The sequence below is a fragment of the Sphaeramia orbicularis genome, chromosome 22, assembly GCF_902148855.1.
Source record: "Sphaeramia orbicularis chromosome 22, fSphaOr1.1, whole genome shotgun sequence".
Taxonomy (NCBI): Eukaryota; Metazoa; Chordata; class Actinopteri; order Kurtiformes; family Apogonidae; genus Sphaeramia; species Sphaeramia orbicularis.
Window position 1 is genome coordinate 10216926 of NC_043978.1, and position 22521 is coordinate 10239446.

Here is a 22521-nt window from a genome sequence, read left to right on the forward strand (position 1 = left end):
TAGATCTGTGGATCCTGTTTGTGTCACTAACATTCATTTATGCTGTATTTTTGGGTCCAATCAGACCTTAATGACGTATTGTTTTGGCTAACGTTACTTCTTAGTAAAGCTCTTGGTTTCATGGTCAGATCTTTCATGGTTTTTGTCTTTATTTTTGATTCTGAACCTTGTGCTCCTACATGATTAGTAACTAACTGAAACTGAGGCTAACCCAGTTTTTCAAATACGGGGAACTGGAGAATAAAGCTACTGATGGACTACTAGGCCACCTGAAAAATAAAACACTTGTCCTATGATATAAAGTCCTAAAATATCGTAAAAACCTGTAATTTTATGAGAATAAGCAATATACATAAAGAATCACAATGCTATAAGATAAAGTCGTAGTTATACCAAAAAAACCTCATAATTTAACAAAATGGTTATTTGTTTGAGATTAAAGTCGTCATATTACGACAATAAAGCCATAATATTACCAGAATATGTTATTTAAAAACAGGTGGTCTAAATCTGCTAATTTCCCAGAATCCGTGGTGCCCTGCTGGTCCACAGCAGTAGTATCTGTGTTGGATAAAGTACTTGATCTGAACTAGACTCAGTAAATCTCCTCATCCCGTAGATCATGCATATATTCACTGGGGTCAGTCCACGGTCTACGTAAATGCACTTTGGATCAGCTGGTTCTGGGCCTAGTTTTGGACCCTGGTTGTCAGTGATGATGAACCATGTATATTTGTTTCAGGTCAAAATAGTGCTGATCCCCTCCACCCTGGATGTCAGGATACTCCATTTGTGTGGTCCACATGTCATGTCAGTGTGCACTTGTTCTTTGGTAGCTCGTTCAGATCCATGTCCAGTCCAACTGTCTTCACTGAATTTCATATTTCACATTTTCCTGGTCCCGCTGTGTTTACTGCTATACTCCGTCATGTGACAGGTTGGTTTTTGCCACTCAGTCTGACTTAGAGGGGCGTGGCCTGGGGGAAGTGACGTATGTACATACCCTCTATGTAAGGCAAAATCAAAGTACTCAAACAGCCAAAAAGACTCATTATTGCTGGTTCATCAACTCTGAACTAGCGTTAGCCAACTGCATCACGTTAATCCATACTAATCATGGGTTAAAGGTGGAACGTTTGGGTCTTTAAGGATTAAAGGTGGACGTTTGGGTCTTTAAGGGTTAAAGGAGGACGTTTGGGTCTTTAAGGATTAAGGTGGACGTTTGGGTCTTTATGGGTTAAAGGTGGACGTTTGGGTGTTCAAGGGTTAAGGTGGACGTTTGGGTGTTTAAGGGTTAAAGGTGGACGTTTGGGTGTTTAAGGGTTACAGGTGGACGTTTGGGTGTTCAAGGGTTAAAGGTGGACTTTTGGGTGTTCAAGGGTTAAAGGTGGACTTTGGTGTTCAAGGGTTAAAGGTGGACGTTGGGTGTTCAAGGGTTAAAGGTGGACGTTTGGGTCTTTGTGGCTTAAACAAACACAGCCTATCGTCTATAACCCAGCGTCTTTTATTGAGTGGTTTTATTGCTGGTTTGGCGCCTCTGAGGTGGGGAGGCCCTAAACCATTTCTGCAGTGGGTTGATCAATCAATTAGCAAATGAGATTACTCTCACTGTGAGTCCTGAGCTATTAAAGAAGACATTTGCTCCGGTTACTCCACCCACACATGGCGTACGACTTCTCTGCAGCTTTCACTTTTCTGTCTTTTCTTCGCCACACTGAGGGTTTGTTCGAGTCGTCTTAAAAGCACTCGCAGCTCAGTATCTGCTAGACGGTTTATTTATTTATTTCTGTGCCTCTTCCTCACTTTTTTTTTTTGCTCTATGAAGCCCTTTGAAACTGGAAAATAGACAGAAAATAGACCGTGACCTGAAAATGTGCAGAAGCTGCTGATGTTAGGACTAAATGCACAGGGTCACTGGAAGATTAATGAATATATGAACCTCATTAACACTGACACGTCTCTGATTAAAACCAACATATTTACACTAATCACTTCAAACTAAGTAAGCTTAATTCAGTTTATAGTACGTTAAAGCAACAACCGTGGAACTTTTGCTCGCGGGGTCCCCCTAAAGCAGAGGTCTTAACGGTGTGGCACGAGGACCAAACCCGGCCCACCAAAGGTCCAGCTGGCCTGTGGGATAATTTGTGAAATGCAAAAATACACTGAAGATGTTAATCATTTTAGTTCAGGTTCCACATACAGACCAATTTAATGTCAAGTGGCTCAGATCAGTAAAATACTATCCTAATAATCCACCTCCTCACTCCTCCTTACAACTCCAATTTTTTTCTCTTTGCAAATGTAAACATTTCATGTCATTTTACTGTATTTACAGGGTGGGGAAGCAAAATTTACAATATTTTGAGGCAAGGATTGAAAGACAGTGTATAACCAATTAGTTTATTGAAAGTCATGAGAATTTATTTGCCACAAGAAAATTTACATCGTAGAAAATGTTTTTATTTATGTGTCCTCCTTCTTTCTCAATAACTGCCTTCACACGCCTTCCTGAAACTTGCGCAAGTGTTCCTCAAATATTCGGGGTGACAACGTCTCCCATTCTTCTTTAATAGTATCTTCCAGACTTCTCGTAATAGTTTTGCTCATAATCATCTCTCTTCTTTACATTATAAACAGTCTTTATGGACACTCCAACTATTTTTGAAATCTCCTTTGGTGTGACGAGTGCATTCAGCAAATCACACACTCTTTGACGTTTGCTTTCCTGATTACTCATATGGGCAAAAGTTTCTGAAAAGGTATGGATAATAGTGTTAGGTATGATTATGACATCAATATATGTTTGGTTTCAAAACAACTGACGTAGTGCCTGCTGAGAAAAAACAACTAAATGTTCATTGTAAATTTTGCTTCCCCACCCGGTACACTAAAACAAACTATCATTTCACAAAAACACAAATAACCTGAACAAATATGAACATTTTGAAATGTCTGAAGTACAAGTTTACCAATATTCTGCCTGATATTAAATGTTTTATGCATTTGTTGATCCGCTGTGATCTCCAAGTTATAATTTACGTGTATATGATAAACTGAGACATAATGCTGTTAAAATTGCACTCAGTTTCTTAAGACATTTAATTTTGTTCATGTTATTCACGTTGTTTTAAAGGCTAGTTGGTAGATGTAAACATTTTCATCACATAATTTTATTTTTTTCGCTCTAAAACATCGAGTAAAGTTGGAGTTGACATATTTATATATTATTATGTTATTTCACTGGTTTCCACTCAGACCAAATTTGGCTTAATGTGTGGCCCTCAACTAAAATGAGTTTAAACACCCCTGCCCTAAGTCACGAAACCGTATTATCTGTAACTGTCAGAAATCTGTACCTCGGTAAAACTCGCACATTTGTTGACAAGCTACTGCTGTCGGCAAACTTCTGAGGGAAGATAATTAATGTGGGTTCAACTACGTCTTCAGACCAGGTCAAGTAGCCTTACAGCATTTATACAATTATTGGTTTTAAAAATATCAGAAACGAATAAAAGACCAATGAACAGATCTAGGAAACAGCCTATAACCGATTGCTGATTGTGGGAACATAGTTTTACTGTAATACAAAGCTGTTTGTGTGGTCCTCATATTATATTGTAATACAAAAACATTCAAGATCAATTTATAATGTTGTAAATTCAATGATATTAGCCTGAGACACATGTAAGACGACACCCAGGGCTAGCCTCGTCTAACGCGTTATTAGTCGCATAGGAAATGCTTTTGTCTACATTTGTATTAAAGGTGAGGTAGTAGATGTTTCCCTGGAGCATTTTTAATATATTACTTAAAAATCCCCCAATCACACACCCCCGCAACCAATTATTAAACGCTCTAACACAAAAATAAAACATTTTAGTTACCTGAGGAACGGACGAGGACTGAAAAAAACACCATCCAATCATTTCAAACTGACCCATCGAAACCGTTGAACGTTGATATATCTATCAAACTCAACTGCCATTTGGCTGAAAAACTCCACTGTGTTGCTTTAACACCACAAGGATTATCGATGAATTCAGATGCTTTGGGGGTTTTTTTTTGTCGTCTACTCGTATGATAATAATTCAAACAGAACATGTTAAGAGTTGCGTTATTTTCCCTGAATTACACAGGGTCAACATGCACCACAGTGGAACACATTCTTTCATTTCTAAAGTTATTTTTTGGGAAATACAAATATAATTTGATAAAAAAAAAACAAAACATTATTGAATATTATATGTGCTGATATGTGTTGATTGCTACTGTGTCTTTCAAGCAGAATAGGTAGATCCTGAAAACGTTTAAAGTGTGGGAGGAAATATAAAACGTTTCCCTTATCACTATTTTTTTTATTATTATGACACAAGATATTATGAACTTACTAAGTAATATGCACTAAGTTGTCAGTGAGAAGAAAATGAAGAACAAAAAAGGAAGGAATGTCCAGCTGTAATTCTGTATTTAACTTCTGTTACTACTGAGAAGGGGAAGGTAATGGAATGGAGTTTTTTTGTTCTTCCTGCTATCATCTTCATCTGCCTCCAAATGTGGATCAGCAGTTGGTGATATTATGAGGATTTTAAGAGGAAATGTCATTTTATTCTAAAATCATATCCTTTATTTAAGATGCCCAGCTCTATAACATCAGTTAGGAGTTTTATTTATGAAGTAAAAAGAGGACGTGGTGGATTTACTTGTAATTTTCTAATTCCTCTAGTTCACTATGAAAACTGGACATAAATGTTGTTGAACTATGACTGAACTGTTCTTTATATTTGGTAGCCATTATCGACTCCCATCACCATGAAAAAACAGTCAAGCCAACACTCACCTTCTTGGCTCCTTTGGTGTCTTCGGCGTCTTCTTCTTCTTCATCTTCTTGTCGTCCTGCTCAGGGTCGGAGGTGATGGCGGGGTTGTCTATCCCGCCCTTCCAGGGTCGGCCGGTGACAGCAGTGGGTCCTCCTCGCTCCCTCTGTGGGCCCTTCCCTTCTTCTTTTCTGTGTGGCTGGGCCGGACTCCTCCCCGTCGCTGTCGGACTGGAACCGTCTTGGTAGGCTTCGTCTTGCTGAAGAGGATTTTAGAGCGGTGCTTGTATTTGGACGGCCGCCGAGTAGCCTGGGACTTCCTGTCGAACCCGTTCTCCTCCTCTCATCCGCCGCCGCCGCCATGGAGGGAGTGAAGCCCGCCAAAGGAGTTACGGATCTTGACCAAACGGCTGTGTGTGTCATCGGGAACAGCGTATATGTCGTCGTTGATGAAGCCCCTGACCTGAGCAGGGTGTCCACGGTGTCTGCATAGTTATCTGAGGCCTCCACATCCTCAGTGGGTGGTCACCGGCCTCGAGGTGTCCTACGGTGCTTCTCATACCAGCGTCGATGGTTTTGAGCAAGTTGGGATCCAACTTTTTGACGTTTGGCTCGGGAGGACTGGTTTGGGGGCGAACGGGTGGAGGCACTTTGGTGGTTGCGCTCGTGGTCTCCACAGGAGTGCTGTGGACCGGATACTCATTCCCCTCTAAGTCGATTCGGTACTTTGCCCGTTCACTGGGCGTGGGGAGAAGTTGGACGTCATCACCTATTGGACGGTAAGGGGGAGGAGCCTCATTGTCATCGTCGGAGTCTGGATAGTAGGTGTGTAAGCAGGGGAGTGGCTATGAGGCGAGGTGGGGAAGACATCTTCGCTGGCAGCGGTGGTGCACTCCCGTGACGAGTTGTCAAACAGGAATGAGCTTTCAATGCTTGGTTTCTTCTCTAGAACCTCATTGAAGAAAGGTGTGAAGACCTCAGTCCTGTCTGTGATACTGTGACAGAGAGTACAACGCCGTGAACTTGGCAGCAATCTCTGTGGCAATGTGCCTCCCCCTCCGTCATTAGCTCCTTAATCGCATCATTCTCGAAGAAGTCCGCCTGGCTGTCAGTGATAGCCACCATCTGGACTGGTATCACATCCTGGACCTCAGCTAAGAAGGCCCGCAAAGTCGCCATGGAGGCTTTACGTTTGGCAGAGTAGACCAGAATGTAGCCGTGGACTAGCTCGTCTTTGCGTACACCGATAGCAGAGTGGTAAGACAACACAGTGACCTGGATCCGCCTCCTGCTGTCGCCGATGATCTTGTCGAGTATGAGCGTGTTGCTCTGACCCGGCTGTCCAGCGCTGCAGCAGTGCGAGTCTAAGAAAGGTGAGAGAATGAGGTCGACGCTGAATGGATCCCAGCACATAGCACACATCACTATCCTCAGGTCCGTTTCCGACATGTCTTTGATTGAAGGCAGCGGGGCTAAGACATCAAAGTTATGCTTCAGCCCTTCCAGCACTGCTCGAAGCCCCTGCTTGATTGGAACTCTGTAAATTTTCGTGGGAAGGGCTCCTGAGGGGATGTCGACGAACGTGCACTGCAGCTTATTTCGCCAGCTGTTGGCCCTGGTGCCGCAGGATCGGGATGTTTTTACAAACACTGTCCCTCTGATTCGCCAGGATGAGAATAAACGGCAGCGGCTGAGCGAATCTGTCCCTCCTGCTCTGTGCTATCTCTGCTCTGATTCTGCCTATACAGTCTCCGATACAGTTCAGAGACTCTATGGAGTTGAAAACACAGAAGCAGCCATGTGGTTTGAATGTGGATACCCATGTGTGGCTGAAGAGTAGCGTGGAGTTCACATCCACTGGAAGGAGCTCCAGTTCATAAATTTTACCATCTAGAGTGTATTCGTCATCTGTGGACTGAGCTCGGATCTCATTGGCCAGCTCCTGTGCAAGCCCCTCCCGTCCCAGGAGGCAGAGGTTGATCTTATCGATGTTGGCACTGTTGTAGTACAGATTGGAGCGGCCGTGGTCGAGCTGCACCAACCTGTTTGCTAAAACCTGCTCCACTTTCAGATCCACACAGTTCTGCCCACTCAGGCACGTCTCCTTGGTGGGATGGTAACAAACCCAATGGTTTGAGGAGGAGAGACTCTCTATCTGGGGCAAGTTCTGCAGAGCTCTGTATCTGGGCTCCTCGTTCAAGACACTATGGATTTCGCTCATCTTGTCGCAGCTGGGGGTGGCGTTCAGATCCAAGTCATAGAAAAGCTCAGCGTGTTCAAAAAGCATTTCCTGAAACTCCTCTTTGGCCCTTTCAACTATTTCCTGCTGGTGTCTACAGTAAACATCCCTCCTATCTGATTCTGTGATGTACTTATAGGCCTCATCCTCCATGACAAAGCACATGACTTCCTCCCAAGGCTGCCCCGGACTGATAAAGTGGACCCTCTCTAAAGTCTTCTTAAACCGCTCTTTCATCTCCACCCTCCTCTTCTCTGACAGCAGGTGCTGGACGTGGTTGTGAAAAATCCTCTCGCCGTCAGGAGTGTCGAGGAGGTCGAAGGGTATCCTGCGGTCGCTGTTGTCGATGTGGTCAGTCTCATCCCACGGTGTTTGTTCCAGAATTATAAACCAGTACTGGAAGTCGGGCCTGTTCCGGATCACGCTCTGTGCCTCGGGCCATGTGAGCTGCTCCACCTCCTCCAGGTTATTCAGGAGGTTGTTGAGGGTTTTGGGCAGCGTGGTCAGGTACTCCTCCTTCCTCCTTCTGATGTGCTCCTGCTTCAGTTGTGCAATGTGCTTTGTGAACATGTTGCGTGCTTTTCTGGAGCCCTCCAAGGTGATGAACTCATCATAATCCGCCTGGCCTTTAAGGTTATTAATCACAGTTTTCCATGTAGTGTGGTAATCTCTCACAGTCTGAACCATCACCTTCTCGAATCGATCTGTAACGGAGGCAACAAGCTGCCGCTGGATCTTATACGCCTCTAAATATGGCACAGTTTTTGGCTTCCCTCTTGTTTTATCCAGCTGCTGGATTAGTGCATTGAAGCACAGCTCTATGTTGACGTTGGAGCGCGCTGATGTCTCAATGAGCAGCAGGTTTTTCTTGCTGGCGACAAAAGCCTGCAGGTCCCTCAGGTGCTGGTCCACACATTCATCACATTTGGTGGCGGCGACGACAATCGGCTTCTTCGACTTGACGATCTGGGAGTAGAGGCTGTTAACAAACTTCATCTGGTCGTCAAACTTCCGGTTGCAACCTTTGCTGACATCTATGCAGAGCACGAAGCCGTCAATGTTCAGCTTCCCATCAGGCATCTGCTTCTGGTCAAAGTCCTGCTCTAAGCCCAGCTGGTCCGTGCAGATGTACATGAGCTTCTCTGCTGATTGGAGTTTTGTCGCCGCTGCTCGTTTGGTGTATGGCTGCAGGTTCGTGCTTCGATGCGGGAGAAACGTCTGATCGTCAATGAACTCAGTTTGTTCAATGACTTGAATTTTACAATCCAACCCATCGTCACCCTCGATGGGACCACGTCACCCCAAAACAGGAAATGGTCATTATTGACCACGACGACCCCAAAGTCTATTGTGCTGAGCACCGAGGTGTGCTCCGAGTAGTAGTTGTCCGCATCCGGACGTATGTATCTGTGCACAGGCAGGACTTGCCCACGCCACAGTTTCCCTTCTCTTTCTCCGTCCCCGAGAGGCCAACCACGCTGACAGCGAATGTCGGGGGGCGCGCATCTTTGTTCTGGCCATATATCCCCCCACTCATTCGCTAACTTGGTCACGTCCAGAAAAAAGGTCACGATATCATTCCAGTTCTCCTTCCTGTCAGTGGTACAGAGGCACTTTCATTCTGGTTTTCTCTCGGCAGCAGTAAAAGCCCCTCTCTCTCTTCTATCCTGGGTCGTCCTTAAGCTGGGATAGAGCAGCCGCCTCCTCCGTTTATCACCTGCCTGCAAGACACACAATTCACAATTAGAAGACAATAAATAAGGACAAAATACACAACAAAAACAGTCTGTCCTTACAGCACTTCATCCAAAATAGTATAATTAGTTTTACATTTCATTGAATAATCAGAATATTGGACCCATTTATCTGTCATAGATATGTTTCTTATTCTGAGAACAAAACAAAACAGAACACAGAGCATTTTCAAGGGCGACCCTCCCCTCTGGAAAACGAATAAATAAAATAACAAAAGAAACTCGCAGCACAGAAACCGAAACAGAACAAAGCAACTGAGCTCAGACAGACTTCTATACAGGACAGAAACAGATTACATAAGAGTCAAAATAACTGAACTCCACACAATAACAAGACTCTGGAAGAAGAAGTTATCAAAGTTAGATAGTTCAGGCTCAGGTTAGTTCAGGTTGGGGTTAGAATAAATAATCTCTCCTGAACGGAAAAAAAGGATAGTTTCAGGTTTTGTTGAAAATGACAAATTCAATTTTTTCATTGCAGATACCTGTACAGATAATTAAATTAACATTTCATCTGATGATAACATCACCAATGTTACTTTCACTTTCTTTATTTTATTTTGTTATCCATCATCCTTCAACATAAACATTAACATTTAATTTATAAATGTAAAAGTAGCTCCTATTTTAACATTTTTCATCAGATTATCCCTGAATGAACAAAGATTCAAACACATACATTAATTAGAAAGCCTTTAATCTAACATGACAGATAAACATCTGACACTGACATCAGTGAAAAGACATTGATATTGATGACACTGATATGGGAACATATTGGCAAATATCGATAATCAACTGATATATCGATGCATCCCAAAATTTAACAACTTAGGTGTTGTGTTAATCCTTTGGAGAATATTAAACTAGATTTGGATGACGTTGCCAAAAAATATGTTAGCACAGTTTTTATATAAGCTAATGCTGCCTATTCTTGATTATTTCTAGTTTTAAATTATTCTTAAAAGATGCAAAAAGAGAAAAAAAAAATGCTTTATACTAGCACTCCAACAAAATATAAGCATTATTATCACTTATTATTATCTGTTATTTTTCAACTTTTTTTAAAGGAAATGGACAATAATGATGTAGTGTTATTATTTATATTATTATAGGTCAATAAATGATTTTCTGTAAAATTCAATCCAACAGTTCCTCCACAGGACCTTTTAAGTTGGTCTGTCCTGAATATTAATCACTTCAGTAAAGTTTTTCCAACATCAGATTTGGTCGATTTCTGCAACTTGTTACTGTGACATTACTTTTGTTCCGGTTCGTTTCTTTATTAAATCTATAAACACTGCATTCATGAGTCTTCTGCCAGACTTTTGCTTTAGTCACAATTACAACAGATACTAGATCTAATCGTTTCTGAAGAAGTGCATGTTTCTATTTTCAGAAACCCAGGGGTAATCAAAGTGAATTACAGTGACTGGAATCTGTACTAACATGGTCTTGTATTTATTACAAATGGTTTGTTAAAAAAAAAAGCACCATAAATCCTGCTACATTTTTCAAAAACAAGTCATATTTCAGCTGAAAATGGCCTTTGGAGAAAACAAGACACCAGAGTGTGAGAGTACAGCTTATGTAATTCAATCACAGATCGTGCTCTGCGATGTCACTTTCCCCCTCGCAGAGAAAAAGAAGTGCTTTCAACCAATTTGTGCCAAGGCAGGGTAAAAATGGCGTGCAACTCCGGCCCTTTGACAGCCACTGACCTAGAAATGATTTGCTTCGCTGTGAGAACGAAACAGAGTAAAATAAATCAGTTCACAGATTTGTTATCGTGGACGGCGCGGCGCGGCCCGGGGCTGCGTGATTATGGAGAAATGTGAAATCCCGATTACCCGCTTGTCGTTCTTGTGCTGCGTTTCATCGTACGTTCCAGCGGTGATTAGCGAGTCTGTATTATGAGTCAAAGAAAAGGCTGACAGTGTGTAAAGTGTACCTTAACAGAACCCCCCGCACATCCAGCCCATAATCAAACTACAGATGTGACAGACGCTTCCATCTGATAGTGTTGAACATTTCTGCCGCCATTATCTGAAGCCTCTGCAGTCAAATGAGCCTGAACTCGACCAAGACCTGATGACTGATAAGAGCTCAGAGAACGGCGCTCATTGTTGTGTTTTACGGAACCGTGGCGATTGGCCAGAGGGTTTGGAACCGCGAGCTGCAGCACGACAGCATGCTGAGCCTGAGAAACCAAACCCGCTGAGGCCGAGCGCCGAGGTTCCCCCCCCGAATGTTTACAGAGGCCGAGCCGGTGATGTCAGCGGGATGGGGGGGTTGGGAAAGAAAAAGGGAAATCTGAGAATTCAACACTTTTACAACAACAAACATCCACGTAGTTCAGAGCAGACACAAGTTTAGTCTTTATTCTTAATGACCTGTGAGTTTAGAGTTTGATAAGTTTACTTTTACGAGTGTGTGACTAAATTTGTGTTTATTTTCACTTTCACTTTAACCCTCCGGTATCTCGTCCATAGAGGCTCTTCCAAACCACCTGGAGTCCATAATCTGCACAGTGTCTTGGTAATGTCCAAAAAAAAAATTTTTTTACACTTTTTTACATTTTTTTGTATTCCATCATCTTAAGCCGTAAACAAAAAATACAAATACTCAATAACTGTCATTTTTAAACCCTTTAAATGAAATGTTTGTGATGTAAAAAACAAACAAAACATATTTTTGATGCGAAAACATGTATTTGTTTTGGATTTTTTTTTTTTCCTCCTGTCATCTGTCAGTGATTCACACCAACACTGGTTCTGGTATTATTTTTGGTTCTAGGTCAAATGTTAAATGTGTCGGTGTGTACTTTGTAATCACTTGGTAGAAGGGTGTTAGTGTAGAAATGTAACGTTATTTATAATGTGCTGAGTTTAGTGGCTGGGTCAGAATTTTAGGTCAGAACTTTTTAATTCTGACCAAATATAAATTAGGGATGTCCTGATCCCATCTACAGATCAGTATCGGCTGCCGATCTGGCATTTTTTAGAAGATCGGATCAGATTTAGACACGAGATCAGGCCGATCCGGATGTGGTTCTGGGACGGACACATGTCCTGCCCCCTCAAATTAAAGTTTCTGAAGGTAGGAGAAAGAAAAATTATCTGCACACCAGTGGGAGGTTTAGAGGAATTAGTAAAAGGTCAATAGGTTTCAGTTTGACTTTAACGTGATGCGTGAGTCAGGTCTTTTTCAACCCGTGGGACTTTTGTGGAATTATTTGACCCGACCCACAAATAAACTGACATTCTTTTGACCCACCCTAACCTGACCCGCAAATAACTAGCTGATGTGCGCATCACTAATGTACGGAGCACAACGCACCCCCATATAATACCTGGATGGACCTTGTCCATAGACCAGCTACAGCAGTGGGAAACATACAGCCCACGGACCAAAACCTACCCACCAAAGGTCCTAATTTGTCCCACAGTATGAACTTGGAAAGTGCAAAAATGATACTAAAGTTATTAAGAGTCAAAGGTGTCATAGTTGTTTTAGTTCAGGTTCCACATTCAGCCCAACTGGGATCTACAGTAAAATAATAGAATAATAACCTATAATTAATGACTCCAAATTTAAATAAAAATTTTGTTGTAAAAAGTCAGTATCAGATCAGTATCGACAAAACTAATCCTAAAAAAAAAAATCAGATTGGAAGCAAAAAAATCCAGAAATTGTGAAAAAATAATCTGACCTTTTATAACATGAAGCGTAAAGTGTGCATAATATGCTCACCCAGATAGTGGAAGGTCTGTGCGTTGACTAGTTTCAGTTTAGTTATTTGGAGTTTTATCAGGAAAACCATCAAGTTTCATTTTGACCACTGTTTATTTAAGGTTTCATATAATGTAATGACCAAACTGCTGCCATTACTGGTTCATATTGATTTTAGCCGAATTCTGCATTTTATGTCGACTGTAACCACTCTGAACAAACTGAAACTTCCTTCACCGTACCTACTTTCATTATTTCATTGTCTTTCACCTTAATATTCATGGGTCATTGTTAGCATCACTGTTGCTAAGACCGGAGATATTTGTCTGTTCATAGTAATACTTTAGAGTCTACCGGTTTAACCTCCAGGAGTTTGTGTATCAGGTTTTCCTGACACTAAAGCCAAGCGTCGGGCTTAAAACAAGTTCAGACTGTAGTTTTGTCTTCAGAGGTTCCAGAAATCAGAGAAACCTGTTGGCAGTTCTCTGCATGTTCAGCCTGATTCTGGTGTATCACATTTACAGTTCACAGTTTATTTACCTTTAGGCTGTATTTAACAGAGGCTTAAACAGTTTAATGTGGAAGTAACAGTTTCACTTGGACCTGGAAGTGCAAATAAACCTTTCATTTCATTATATCTCTTAGTTAATTATATCTTTGTGCTTTTATTTTGTTTTTTTTACACTGTCCACATTTGGTCTGGGATCACATGAACTCACCATCGTTCTCATCTATGTGTTCTTTATCATCTTCCTGAACTCTTTATTAATTAATTAAGTAACTGTTGCTTCACTTGACACACTACAACTCCTATTTTTTTTTAACCTTTTATTTTCCATTTGTTTTTGTCCTTCATGTGTTTTTTTCCCACAACAGCCTGGTGTAACATTTAGACAGCATCTTCCAAACTGGGGTTCAGTTTAATCCAGACCAAGACCACGTCTGTTGGTGGGATTGAAAACCAACTGTTCCAAACCATTATTTACTACTACTACCCCCCACCCCACCCCTCCCCGCCAAGGCAAGGGCTATTGTTTTTGGTTCTGTTTGTTTATTAACACTTCAGCAGCAAAACTATTAGTTTAATTTATACCAAATTGGGTTTATAGATTGCCAATGACCCAGAATAGATGTGATAAAATCTTGGGAAAAGTAGGTCAAAGCTCAAATTTCTTATGTTTTTTTTTTTTAAATCTTTTTTTTCCTCCCATTTACATATAATGGGCCAAATTTCATGTCTGTAGCGGAAAAAGTATTGGTTGAATTCACACTAAAGTGGGTTTATAGATTGCCAATGACCCAGAATAGATGTCATTACATTTTGGGAAAAGTAGGTCAAACTTCAAATTTTTAATGATTTTTTTTACATCTTTGTTTTTCTTTTTTTTCTCCTATTTACTTATAATGAGTGATATTCCAAATGTCTATAGAAACATCAATTTTGCTTCATTTAACTTCAGACTTGGCACATATATAGAGGTGATTGATAAGATGACATCAGCACATGCATTGACATGATGACATCAGCTGGATTGATGCCAAAATAATCTACGATATGTGCGAGGGGCGGGGCTTGTTGTGCGTGGAACCACATGTTCAGGTTTGTGTTTGACTTATGATGGTTTTAATTGCACGACACTACACCTTATGATCACACTGACACAGGTAAAACTGTTTGATTCTCTAAATATACTTCAGCAGCCGTTAACGTACCTGGAACACCCACCCCAGTACAGTGTATGTGTGGAGGGAACGCTACATATGTATGTTCTGATGACCAAACACCAGCCTCATCCTTTTATTTCAGGAAGATCAACCATAAATTCACTCCTGGACCTTTGTTGGTTCTAATAATCCCGGTTCAAATATCCACTAAACTCAGGACATTCAATCATCCACCAAATAAAAGTCAAACCTGTTCCTGTATCAGCGCCACCTCAGGCCTGACAGGTACAAATCCTCCGACAGGATTCAGTGGTGGTTTTGCGTCCTCTGCTATAACCTGGACGCCTCCTTATCCTTCGAACACGCCCAGAACAAACAGAGCAGCAGGTCCGTCAGGTTTGCAACCCTAACCCTAACCATGTGTACAAAAGAAACCACTGCAGCGTCAGCCACACCTGAAGAAGCAAGCGGAGACTCAGGTCGAGCGGAAAGAACACTACAACCAGGAGCCTGTGCAGATGGTATTAATGACCCAAAATCCACTAATCACACATGTTCATTATTAATAAATCTGTAAGTTTATATCAGAGACAGAATCTGATCTGGAAACCTCTGCATGTGGATGCTTCTACATCACAACTTCATAAAAACTCATCTAAAGTCTATTAAATAATAGGGCTGTGTATCAGCAAGAATCTGGCAATATGATACAAATCACAATACTAGGATCAGGATACGATATATCATGATACTGTTAAAAAGGCAATATTTTGCTTGTTTCTTTTTATTTTCAAGGATTATTTCCTGGAGGGATTGAATTACACCAGAAATATGTACAAATACTAAACATATTTTTTATTTCAGAACAGGATCTAATGCTATATCACAACATTTTTCTAATTCTCCTCATTTTCAAATGAACTATCATCTGCCTCTCAGACAGTAAAAAGTGCTTTTAGGATGCTTCAAATAACCATTATTTAATGAAACAGTGTTAAACAATAATAAAAAAGATAGAAACAATAAAGAAAAACAAAAAACAAAAATAAACCTCAGCCATATCTGCATTTGAATAAATACCTAAAAAATATGGATACAGTACTTTTTAATATCAATACAGTATTGTGAAATGAAATATCGCGATATATTGCAGAACTGATATTTTCTAACACCTCTATTAAATAGAGCGTTAATGGGTTTTCAGTTAAAGTTTATCAAATAATAAGAAGAAAGAGCTAAATAATTGTAGTTTATTGTCATTTCTGAGACATGTCAGATTTACACTGATTCTTCACCGTCTCATTTCATGTCATTATTTCAACACATACAAAAACTCTGCAGGTTAAACACACTAAAACCAACACTTTAGAGCAGAAACATGCTGAAGACTTACTCAACACCTACAGAGACATTAACACTACAAACCCACACCCTGTTAACTAACGAACCAATACAAACTGATACCAACACTGACAGAAACCCATCAACACAAACACAAACTGAGAACTACTGACAAAACTGATCAAATATTCTGCATTTAACATGTTTGTTGGAAAAAAAAGTGCATTAGATAGATTAGTAGATAGTTGTCTATCATAGATCTGTCTGTTATAAATCTATCTGTTATAATTCTCTGTTATCTATCTATCTATCTATCTATCTATCTATCTATCTATCTATCTATCTATCTATCTATCTATCTATCTATCTATCTATCTATCTGTTATAATAAGTCTATCTATTATAGCTCTATTTGTTATAGATCAATCTATCTGTTATACATCAGTTATAAATCTATCTATCTATGTATCTATCTATTATAGATCTATCTATTTGTTACAGATCTATCAATCTACTACAAAACTACCTATCTGTTATAAATCTATCTAGCTATCTATCAGTTATAGATCTATCTGTCATCACTCTGTTACAGATCTGTCTGTCTTTCTGTCTGTCTGTCTATCTATCTATCTATGTTATAGATCTGTCTATCTATCATAGATCTATCTATCTGTTATAGAGCTATCTATCTAACATATCTATCTGTCATAGATCTATCTATCTGTCAAACATCTATCTGTTACAGATCTGTCTATCAAAGATCTATGTATCTGTTGTAGATCTATCTATCTATCTATCTATCTATCTATCTATCTATCTATCTATCTATCTATCTATCTATCTATCTATCTATCTATCTATCTATCTATCTAACATAGATCAATCTACCTGCCATAGATCTATCTGTTCTAGATCTATTTATTGCATTAGCAGCTGATTAAAACCATGTTAATTGTCAAACCATGTGATTTCTACTGCAGTATGCCGCTCCTCTGATTCCAACCACAGAACTGAAGATCATCATCCAAACACCAACATCTGTTCTGCATTTCTGACACCGAGTATGAATCCACTGAACAGAAAACTGAAAAGGGTTGTGTAAGAGGCAGAGCCAGGAGAATGGTGCCGGTTCCTTCGATCTACCCCCCCCAAACACTGGTGCTTTCCTCTGCACTAATGGCTAAAAGTAGCCCCGTGCATCATGATTAGTGTATTCAGTGTGAGGCTGCAGGGGATTAAGGTATCACTTGGCAAGCTGGTTTTAGAGATGACTAAACGCCGTTAAGCCCTGAAACACAGCAGAACACACCGCCGAGGACGCTAAACCCTTTAAAGCTGCAGCCGCTGCATCTGGAGGTAAAAAATAAACTGCTTTAAAGTAAAAAAATCACAAAAAAAGCACAGTGTCCCAATGAAAGCGCACGGACTTGGGTAAAGACAATTCCACCATCCAGTCAAAGGAGTTGGAGCACAGAGGGAAAAACCCAAACTGTGACTCCAAAACGTCACATCTCTGCTCCTCCAGTCTAAATCATGACTGGCAGTTTACTGAACCCGCCTCGCAGGATTTCTGCACTTTCACATTTCCAGCCCGTTACCTGTCACTGCCGTTTCTCAGCTGCCAGCACGCAGCAGAGTCGGGCCGCGCCGTTTTACATTTTCAGCTGCCTTGTCGTCACAGAGCTGATAAAAAAGTGACTAAACGAACACGGCCGGGCCGGAAAAAAAAAAAACACTGAAAAATTCAAGCGCTGCGGTTCAGAAATGAGGTCTCCGGTCCAAACCAGAGCTGCCATTTAAAGCAGACGACTCAATTCAGCTGGCGGAGGCTCCTCAAAGGATTCTAGGATTGTTTGTGTTTTCATGACGGTAACCGGGTTAAAACAGAACCTTATAAGAACAGCCCAGAACATGATGACTAAAGAAAATGAATTAACGGTTTTTAGATTTACATTTACAGTAGAGCTGCAGTGATTCAACTATTCTGAAAAAGGATTACTCAGAAACTTCAGAGGAAATCAGCGCAGTCCCATCCCTTCATTCATTCTCTGCTCTTAAACCAGGGGTGTCAAACTCATTTTAGTTCAGTTCCACATTCAGCCCAGTTTGATCTCAAGTGGGCCGGACCAGTAAAATAACAGTGAAAAAAGTAAAATTATATTATCATCAGGTTTACATCCACAAAGTTTCCTTAAAAATATGAATAACATGAACAACTTGAATTGTCTTAAAAAAATCAAGTGCAATTTTAACAATATTCTGGCCCGGTTTGTCAGTTTATCATTTACATACGTGCGTTACAATCACAAAAAACATTTAGTAACAGGCAGAATATTTGGTAAAATTGCATTTACTTTTCTTAAGACATTTCTGTTTGTTCATATCTGTTCAAGTTAGTTTGGTAATATAAACATTTTCATGTAATTTTACTTTTTTACACCAAAAAAACAAAGAGAAAATTTGGGGTTGTCATTATTTATAGGTTATTATAATATTTTACTGGTTCTGACCAACTTGAAATCTAATTGGTCTGTATGTGGAACCTGAATTAAAATGATTTTGACACCACTGATTGTTAATATCTTCAGTGTAATTTTTGCATTTCACACATTCATCCCACAGGCTGGATTGGACCCTTTGGTGGGCCGGATTTAGCCCCCGGGCCGCATGTTTGACACCTGCGTCTTAAACTGATAAAGCTGCAATGACTCAGTTTATTGTCATCTACTTATATCATTCAACTATAAGTGATTAGTCAAACATTTCTAAAGAAAATAAATAAAGTCCCATCCCTCTTACTCATTGATCCTAAACTGATTAGATATTACCGGTGTGTATTGGCAAGAATCTGGTGACATGATACAAATCACAATACTAGGAACATGATACTGTATATCATGATATACTGTTAAAAGGGCAATTTTTTGTTTGTTTCTTTTTTTTTTCTTCAAAGGTTATTTCCTGGAAGAATTGCATTACACCAGAAATACGTCCAAATACTAAACACATTTTTATCTGATCAGAACAGGATCTAATGTTATATCACAAAACGTTTCTAATTCTCCTCTTATCCAAAGGAACTACCGTCTGCCTCTCAGATGGTAAAAAGTACTTTTACGATGCTTCAAATAACCATTATTTAATAAAAGTGTTAAATAATAATGAATAAGATATAAACAATAAAGAAGACCAAAAAACATAAATGAACCTCCACAATATCTGCCTTTGAATACCTAAACATAATTAATACAGTATCGATACAGTATTGTGAAATGAAATATCACGATATATTGCAGAACCGATATTTTCTAACACTAACTAACACTAACTTTTCTAAGAGACAGAGCTGAATTTGACAGTATTGATAATTATTCTTTCTTGTGCTTTCTTTCCTCCTCAGTGACATTAAACTGAATATTTTTGGGATGTGGCTCAAAACATGACATTTGAGGACATTATGTCAGGCTTTGGGAAAACAACGAGTCCATTACACAAGCAAATGCTCATGCAAATATCACAGGTTAACAGGCAGCGGAAGTGTTCACTGGATACATCTAGTTTTGAGTCCTGCTGAAGAACAGATAGACATTGTTCCATTGCGAGCGATGCACGAACATGTGACTCTGTTTGATCTGTATATGTAAGTGTATACATACAGTATATATGGATACGGATGTATATGTGGATATATAGCCAGCCAGCCAGCCAGCCAGCCAGCCAGCTAGATAGATAGCTAGATAGCTAGATAGCTAGATAGATAGATAGATCGATAGATCGATAGATCGATCGATAGATAGATCGATAGATCGATAGATAGACAGACATTGCTGTTTAGACAAAGGGGTAAGAGCTAATAAGTTATGCTTCTTCTCACTCCTTTTCAAATGTAACTCTTCTTTTTTTTCTTTTTTTATGTGTATTATAATTTTTTGCTTCCTTTAATTTTCATTTCTATATTATATTGTGCAAAGAAGTCAGTTAGTAGCAATCAGGAAGCTTGTACCATTACCATATTCGGAATAAATCAATAACTAGAAGCACTTGGAGAGCACAGACCTCCGCCAAGGCTGATCAGTGGCCCCCCCCGTGGGCCCCCCCACGCCAAGGAGGTTATGTTTTTGCCAGGGTTCGTTTGTCTGTCTGTCTGTCCGTTAGTGTGCAACATAACTCAAAAAGTTATGGACAGATTTTGATGAAATTTTCTGGTCTGCGCCCCCCCCACCCCCACCCCCGATCACCACCAAAATTTAATCATTTCTTCCTTATCCCATTTCCAACAAACCCTGAAAATTTCATCCAAATCTGTCCATAACTTTTGAGTTATGTTGCACACTAACGGACAGACAAACAGACAGACAGACAAACAAACAAACAAACAAACCCTGGCAAAAACATAACCTCCTTGGCGAAGGTAAAAATAAATAATAAATAAAAATGTGTGTGTTCAGTTACACATTTTCAGTGTTGAAAGGGAAATAATAGGGTTATACCAGCTCAACCTCAAAAAAATCCCTACGATGCCATATTATTCTCTATCATTTCTCTATTTTTTGGTGTATTTTAATGAGCTCATAACGCATCAATGAAGTAAAAATAACAATCTGAGAGAGCGAATGTGACTGAACAGGACACAGGTAAGTCTGGTTAATTTACCCTACTACTTCAATAAAAGTATAGAAAACTACATGAGCTACGACAGAGCATGTTGTTGTTGATAAAACACTGCACTTCAGATCCTGAATCACATGGATCCAACTTCCATTAACTTCTCAATTCTTAAAACTCTTCATTCTAATTCAGGGTTTGCTCCTGGTTTTACAGAGTGATTCGAAAAAAGAAACCTCAACCTAAACCTGTCTGCAAATCCAGGAAAAGCAGAGCCTCAAAAACCCAAAATGCATCCATTAGATCTGGTTCATGTCGTTGGTTGTGAATCTGTCCACACTGATTTTACATTCATTTGGTTTCTGTTGTGTCTGACATGGCTTTGCTTGTGCACCTGAGCCCGACGATGGCGGAGGAAACCCTGGTATTCGACTGTTAATGCGAATGAAATAATCACTCAGCTTCAAATTGATTTTCTGACAATGAAAAGGAAAAAAAAGAAATACTTGTATCAGCAGATACGAGGAGGGATTTCTAAAGGTCGATATAGTAACAGGCCAATTAATAGTCTGATACTATTATTACCCCCTGATGCTGAGAGTGCACGTTCCATTACCATTTCTGGTCCTTCTATTCCTGTTTCATACTGTGAATATTCTTTAACCCGATAATGACTTAACTAGGGCTATGTATTGGCAAGAATCTGGCGATACGATACAAATCACAATACTTGGATCACGATACGATATATCACGATATATCATGATATTGTTAAAAAGGCCATTTTCTAGGTTTTGTTTCTTTTTGAAGATTAGTTCCTTGAAGAATTAAATTACACCAGAAATATGCGCAAACACTAAACACATTTTTATCTGATCAGAACAGGATCTAATGCTATATCACAAAATTTTCCTGTTAAAACTGAAATTCTGTTTTACAGACATTACAGTTTTAAGATCCTGCTCAAATGTTCCTATTCTATTAGTTCAGAACTAATATCAGAACAGTATTTTTGTGCAATCCAAACAAAGGAACGAACATTATTTAATAAAAGTGTTAAAGAATAATAAATAAAATATAAACAAAAAAGAAAACAAAAAAGCTAAAATGAACCTCCACAATATCTGCATTTGAATAAATACTTAAAATATCAATACAGTACTTTTTAACATCAATACAGTATTGTGAAATGAAATATCACAATATATTGCAGAACCAATATTTTCTTACACCCCTAATAATAACAGGGCTAGATTTCTTTGTTGTTTCTGCAATAACCATGTCAGAAAATGCCTTTTTTTGCCCATTCTTTTGCACTTTCTTAAAACAGTGTTATAGCAACAAATAATAAAACGTGCCTATATTTTTATATTTATTATGTAAAACGACTGTAAATCTGCAAAACAAAACTTCATGAGATTACAGAAATACACTTTCAACTTTTTCCATGTGTTGAAACGCTTTTGTTTGTCTAGATCACAGGTGTCGAATATACGGCCCGCGGGTCAAAACCGGCCCACCAAAGAGTCCAATCCGGCTCGTGGGATGAATTTGTAAATGTAGAAAATTATACTCAAAATATTAACAATCATTTTAGTTCAGGAGCCAAATTCAGCCCAATTCAACTTGAAGTGGATCAGATTAGTCATACTATTAGAACCGGAAAAGCACTTTGAGAGCGCAGACCTCTGCCAAGACAGATCTGCCCCCCACCCGATCACCACAAAAATTTAATCAGTTGTTCCTCGTGCCAGTATCAACATTTCCTGAAATTTCCTGAAAATCCATCCATAACTTTTTGAGTTATCTTGCTAACAAACAAACACGCAAACACACAAAGCAAAGTGATCATAATACGTCCTAGCGGCGGTAATAACCTATAAATAATGACAACTCCAATTTTTTCTTTTCGTTTTACTGTAAAAAATAAAAAATACATGAAAATGTTTACATTTACAAACTATCCTTTCACAAAAAATGTGAATAACCTGAACAAATATGAACATGAAATGTCCTAACCAATAAAGATCCAAACAGCCACTGTCAGCCTAAACCATCTACTGATCTAAACTGTTTAATTCCTGTTGATCAATTAATCCTATCAATACATGTCAATAATTGGTGTAAAATACAGTTCATCTTTTCATGGGCATCAGATATGACCATATTTGGATGTTAATAGGCTCTGTAGTTACCGTGGAAACACCGTCATCTTTTACAACATTGATTCACCAGTAAAATCCATGGAGCTGGATCAATGGCAGTGGATGGACACACTGGGTTTATGTTCAGTTAATGAGATATTTGACTGAAAAAGTCAGGGTTTTTTTTCTGTTTTTTTCTGTTTATATACAATAACCTTTGACTTT

The 22521-nt window shown here is 39.5% G+C and overlaps 1 protein-coding gene across 1 annotated transcript in view; it reads right to left on the reverse strand.

Moving 5' to 3' along the window:
* The window catches only part of arhgap5 (Rho GTPase activating protein 5), a 111277-nt gene that overhangs the window by 79834 nt on the left and 8922 nt on the right, over positions 1–22521 (reverse strand). The window contains 12 exon segments of the mRNA XM_030127063.1: positions 4841–4949; positions 4952–5008; positions 5011–5066; positions 5068–5284; positions 5287–5362; positions 5365–5643; positions 5646–5798; positions 5800–5865; positions 5867–6415; positions 6417–8339; positions 8342–8466; positions 8469–8776. Coding sequence (XP_029982923.1) covers positions 4841–4949; positions 4952–5008; positions 5011–5066; positions 5068–5284; positions 5287–5362; positions 5365–5643; positions 5646–5798; positions 5800–5865; positions 5867–6415; positions 6417–8339; positions 8342–8466; positions 8469–8592 — 3734 coding nt within the window. The 5' untranslated portion in view covers positions 8593–8776.